Source organism: Seriola dumerili, unplaced genomic scaffold, assembly GCF_002260705.1.
Source record: "Seriola dumerili isolate Sdu_G_001 unplaced genomic scaffold, Sdu_1.0 BDQW01000002.1, whole genome shotgun sequence".
In the NCBI taxonomy this organism is placed as follows: Eukaryota; Metazoa; Chordata; class Actinopteri; order Carangiformes; family Carangidae; genus Seriola; species Seriola dumerili.
In genome coordinates, this window is record NW_019174257.1 from 4,790,094 (window position 1) to 4,796,403 (window position 6,310).

At 40.7% G+C, this 6,310-nt stretch overlaps 1 protein-coding gene across 1 annotated transcript; it reads left to right on the forward strand.

Moving 5' to 3' along the window:
• The first annotated feature begins 714 nt into the window (after positions 1-714).
• Positions 715-5,025, forward strand: LOC111217063 (UDP-GlcNAc:betaGal beta-1,3-N-acetylglucosaminyltransferase 7-like). The gene is made up of 2 exons (XM_022738759.1): positions 715-974; positions 2,546-5,025. Coding segments are annotated over exons 1-2 (1,257 nt in total). The 5' UTR covers positions 715-972; the 3' UTR covers positions 3,801-5,025.
• Positions 5,026-6,310: the final 1,285 nt, after the last annotated feature.

Genomic DNA, 6,310 nt, shown 5'->3' on the forward strand with positions numbered 1-6,310 from the left:
GTGTGTGTGTGTGTGTGTGTGTGTGTGTGTGTGTGTGTGTGTGTGTGTGTGTATTTTATTTCACCTGTTTTATACAAGTGAGAAACAAATGTGAAGGGGAGGAGTTTGCATTCTACAAATACACAAAAATTACAAATGCCGAGTTTTTTTGCCTGGGTTCAGATTTTTTCAGTGTTAGACTTGTTTGTGTTTCAGTTCAAAATCATAAATTACACAATATTTCTTCATCGCAATTACCTGTATATTCCTGGCTTTAAAGCTTTGAAACAGCATTCAGGCACTCATGTAGCTAAAGCTGCGGAATATATTCTGTAAGCTAATTTATATTTTAGAATGTAACAAAGGACAATTTACAGGCGGGTGGGGACTTTGGACTCTGGGTATTTTAATATGGTAGATGGCAAACACATGATGTTCAATAAGAACCTACAATGAAAACAAAAGTAAACTTCATTGTTTTTTATCGCACATACGTAAGTAATGTAGAAGAAACAGAAGAAATCCAGTGTTCACATTGGGGTTTGAAGTATTATGCTTGTGTAAACGACGGACTCCTGCCTCCTTGTTCATTCATCGTTTGCGTCCTGTGTTTGTGTGTGTGTGTGTGTGTGTGTGTGTGTGTGTGTGTGTGTGTGTGTGTGTGTGTGTGTGTGTGTGGGGTGTGTGAGCTTTTAAAAGTGCATGGATCTCAGTGGGGGAGTGAGAGCAGTCCTCAGTAGCAGCAGCGCAGATGACGCAGCGCACGTCTGCATCATCAGGCAGAAACACTCTTAAGATCCCCGCTCGTTTCTCGCAACAACTATTTGCAACTCAACTAGGATTAATATTATATTTTTTATCATTTTGTCCAAAAGCCGAGGAGACATAACGTCAAGCCATTCTACTTCACTGCTCTCGATAATCAGCACTTTATTTGAGCCATTGATTTCCTCAGAGCAACCATCACAGATCGTCGAAAGCATAAGAGACAAAATGTAAGTGGCACCCTCTTTAATATTTGAATCATTATAGGCTACTGTGTTATTTTTACACGATCCCTGGCTGACGGTTTTCATCCTTTTCTGTTTGTTTGACTGTCCATGCAAAGGTAGCAGATAAGGAAACATCTTCTAACTGTATTTAAGTCACTCACGAAGAAAATGATTCTCGCAATTAAGTGCAAATTGTGCTAAACCTCTTTAAAAAAAACATTTTAAAAAAGAGTGGGTGTGCATTGGGCTAATTCGTATATTCAGACAAACTTTGAAGGTGGTGGTGTAGCATGTACCCTATTTAAGTAGTGAGAAGGTCTTAATTTTTTTTTTTTTAATTTTACCTTTGTTTCAAGATAGGCTATACAGTGTAACTGTCTCTAATTTAATGACTAAATTGACCCATTTTTTAACAGCGTGTTGGATTAACCTGATCCCAGACTTGACTTGGATTTACCTTGTTTTATGGTTATTGGGGAGAGAGAAAAAAAAAAAACCTCTCCTTCAAAGGTTGAGGGGCCCACTCCCCCTGGGAGTGTCTGTGGGGTCATGAATGCAACGAGCCCTGGCATGACATGATGGAAATGTGAGAATTTGAAGTGCAGGGGTTACTTCATTTTGCAAGAACATTCCACATCTTCCTCCAGAAGTGACACTGGTTAAATAAAACGTGACAAGGCCTAATTTATCTGACTGTGATTATGTTAAAAAACTAAGGGAACTACATATCTCAAAGCTGTGTGTAGGCTGATTTGTTTTGGAGAAGTAGTGGTAAAACCACTACAACTCATAGGGAGGAAAAATTTACATTTTAGTGTCGTCTGTGTTTTTATATGACTTATTGTACACTGTGTATGCAAAAGTTACTAACAGAGAGCACACTGTAATCATTTCCCCTCAGGTAGGGCTGGGTGATATGGCCATGAAGTTTAATCTCAGTTTTTTTTTCTTTTTGTGGTATGGATTATTCTTGATTTTTATCAATATTTTTTTCTATCTATATGAACTATGTTGACACTGGAACATTAAGCAGCTTAGGTTCGCTGCTTTTTAGCTGTGGTTTTGGAATTTGGAATTGGAAGCTAGCACAGGGCCGGCCGTAGCCTATATGGGGTCCTAAACTGGCTGTCTTGGTCTGTCAGAAGCAGCAGGAATTGTTGAACCCAGTAGTATTAGCTAGCCACGCCATTAACATAACATTGCAATTTTGTATGATTACCGTTTATATGATGTATTACAAAAAAAAAATTCACGCTCTTTTATGGGACATTTTAAGCACTCTTGTGGGCCCTCTGGTGGCCATGGGCGCCCTAGAGCTAGTATCAGAATCTCAAAGAGACCCATTCCCATTCCAGCGCATGCTTTTGTTTCAGGCTCTGGACCAGGGGAGTCATTTTTGAAGTTTTATTTTTTTTTAAATTCACTTCTTGTTTGATACTCGTGTACTTGTGTGAATGTTAAACTCCCTAAAAACAACACATCATGATAATAATACAATTCAATATTTAGCTTTTGTTTGGGTTAGATATTTTTGCCCTGTCTGACTGGCATCTGTGATCTTTGTCTTCACTCAGGATTAACAACAGAGATCGCTGGAGGGTGTACAAGAAGGTGAGTGTCATGTTTTTCCTGGCCGCGGTGGCGCTGACTGTTGTCCAGAGAGGGACCATCAATATGGGGGCTCCCTTTGAACTCCAGAGGCAGGCCCGCATGGATACCTCTGAGGGAGTGGAGCCTGGAGCTGCACTGGAAGAGAAAACTGGCATGAACCTGGGGAAAAAAGCCTTTTGGAAAGCTAGTAAACACCAGCCACAGCCTAAAGCTCATGCCACCACACAGGAGCCCAGAAGCACTGACAACAGCAGCCCTAGAACCTGGGATGTAACCAGCTCCAACTGCAGCGCCAACCTCAACCTCACAAGCCAGGACTGGTTCCAGAGCCTGGAGGACAATTTCAAGCAGTTCATGCTTTATCGACACTGTCGCTACTTCCCCATGCTTCTCAACCACCCGAAGAGTTGCACAGGGGAGATATATTTGCTCATGGTAGTCAAATCAGTGGCCACCCAGCATGACCGCAGGGAGGTCATTCGAAAAACTTGGGGCAAAGAGCAGGTGGTGGATGGCAAGAGGATAAAGACCCTCTTCCTCCTTGGGAAACCCTCCAATCAGGCAGAGAGAGCGAACCATCAGAAGCTTGTGGAGTATGAGGACTACATCTATGGGGATATTCTCCAGTGGGATTTCTTGGATAGCTTCTTCAACCTCACACTTAAAGAGACTCACTTCCTCAAGTGGTTCCACACTTACTGTCCCAGCGTGCGCTACGTGTTTAAGGGGGATGATGATGTATTTGTCAGCGTGGAGAACATCTTTGAATTCCTGGACAGCAGCAACCATGAAAAGAACCTGTTTGTGGGGGATGTGATTTTCAAGGCTAAGCCCATTCGTAGAAAAGAAAACAAATACTACATACCCCAAGCTCTGTATAATAAGACTCTGTACCCTCCATATGCAGGTGGAGGGGGTTTTCTGATGGATGGGACTCTGGCAAGGAGGCTCCACTGGGTCGCAGACAATCTGGAGCTTTACCCCATCGATGACGTCTTCTTGGGCATGTGTCTGGAGGTGCTTCAGGTCACACCTGTAAAACACAATGCCTTTAAGACGTTTGGCTTGGTGAAAAATAAGAATAGTAAGTTAAACCGAGAACCGTGTTTCTTTAAGAGCATGATTGTGGTGCACAAGCTGCTCCCGTCGGACCTCATGCACATGTGGAATCTGGTTAACAGTGACCTGGTCTGCGCACAGAAAGTGGAGATCCTATAGCTTCACGAAAGCACCAGGTAAGGACAGCACCAATGAGCTGAGCTAAACCTTGGTGGATACCTGTAGGAAGTACAGTACAATGTATCTCCTTTATGTGGAGAGGCTGCTGCATCAATGGGCACAATAAGGAGGACATTTACTTGCTCTACAGTTACAGGCTTTGTATTCTCTTGTAATGTCTTGCTAAATACTTTACAGCACTCATACAAACACCCAGCTCTTCCCTTCCACTGTGGCCAACACCTATTCTTCCTCTTTTTTCTGCTTAGAAATGGTGAAGGTTTTTCTTGGCCAGGAGCCTTGTGGCAGCGAGCTCCCCCAAAAATAACCAATGATAGTAAAACCATTAATGTGAATACACTTTTTTTAAACTTTCTTGCGGGGGACAACTGGTAAATAAAACCATGAAAAATGTTTTAATTGCAGTAGCATATTGTGCTTTCGTATTGGTCAGAGGGAAATAATGGTTGGTTTAGTTTGTACGCAGTTAGCGTTAGTGTTCGAAAGCCATTGCACATGCTGCTGTCATGCTAGCATTTTGGGTATGTATTAAGTGTTATGTATTGCCTTCACTTGGACCAGTATGGCATGCTGCACTGGCTACAAATGGCTTCAAGTAAGAGAAAGAAACAACTCTCTCTACCTCAATGATTTGGTCAGAAAACTCTTCATTTCATCATTGGTCACAATTTCTATTTAAATGTAACCTTGATACCATTATCTGCGTACACAGTACACATTCTTAAGGAAAGATTTGAATAATTTTTGTATCATAGAGGTCCTTGCACTCGTTTGTTTGTAATGTGACTGACTTGATCTGGACTTCTACTGCTCCTATACTACTGGAAACCTTAAAAAAAAAAAAGAAAAAAAGAAAAAATTGTGCAAACTTTTTACATGTATGCTGTCCATGGATTTGAATGTGCTGATATACTTGACATGAATTTGGTAGAGGTTTTACAACGACACTGTGAACTAAAACAAATGCTGGTACGAGCATATGTCATGTTAATTTAATCGCCTCCCCAATAAAAGGGGGGCAAATGTGGGGTTCTTGTGTTTAATTTAAAGCAACAGATGAGCATATTAATGGGATGTTCGATGATTATAAAGCTGAACATTGCGGGTGTAGCAGGGTGATGATTATGTCTCGGTGATGTAAATATGTGTAAAAAAAATCAAAATGTACATAGGATGTCATTTGTAAATAAACATCTTGACAATGCAGTCGTCTTTGAAAATCTGTCCTAGATTGGCTGTTATTGTGTTTGGCCTTATCAGCATCAAACATCTATGTGAAAATCCATATCAGGTCACACAACAATAGTGTCCAGTGTTGACATATGGGTATCACTTACACAACTGAACAGTGAAGAGAACATGCATGTTCAAACAACCATGAAAGTAATAATGGTTTAATCAAAATAATATATGAAGTGTTTGCTTGATGAGTGTTCAGCAGCTTAACCAAAGAGTGTGTTCTGCTTTCTCTGCAACTGTGACAAAATGTCAGAGAACTTTTACTTGTGTAAATCACTTTGAAGACTTCTGCATTATCGTGCTCACAGTGAAATTTATGGTTCAAGAGTCAAACCTGAGAAAGAATCTAAAAAGAAATATGACAACTTTCCCCTGTAATGTTTGGTTATTTGTTTGGGAAATATTTTTTCAACCCAACATTTTGTATTTGTTTTCAGAAAGCAGCTGTACATGCTTCTGACTTGGTGTGAAATTTCATGCTGTTTATGTTAAGTGTTCCAGTCAAATATTGTGTGACTGCTCACTGCACGCAACTGCTGAGACTGATATTGTCAGCTAACAGTGTAAGATATTGTTTAGAGATTTAAGTTGGCCCAAAAAGACGAAGAAGACATCGCAAAACAAAACAAACGCCTTCCTGTTGTTCTTCACAATCTCTTACAGGAAAAAGACAAGAAAGCATTATAGAAAGGGGATCTTCTCTGTATTGTGTTTCATGAGGGGTGCACTCGCCAGATACAGATGCATAGCTTAAGCAGGTTTATCTCTTTCAACTGCTCTCTTTGTTAAACTCAATGTACAGTGATGTGGAGTCAAACCTAGTGAAAATAAGATGAATGATCTCTATTATTCTGATCAGCGTGGTTTATGCAATCTGACCCCAACAGAGAATATACCTACCATTTGAGACTGTTAAACAAAAACAAACAATTGAACACAGCAAAAGTAAGAAAGTGTGTAAGCTTTAAACAGGTTCTAATTTCCTCAATCGTCTGTGTTTCAAGACGTGGGCGTGCAGATACTGGCAACATGGGGGTGTGAATTGGGGTTGACAAGTCGGTTATCAGTCGAAGTGAAATCTTCTCCTACAGCTCCATGTTCAAAGAAGCACAAGCCACACAAGGATGTTACTGTGTGAGAATTAATTTGGACATCCTTACCAGATATTGTGTAATACCAATGTCAGTAAACAGTGAGTGCAGTGCTGCCAGCATCAAGCTGATAGGAGAGGAAGTGGTAAGGAAGTACAA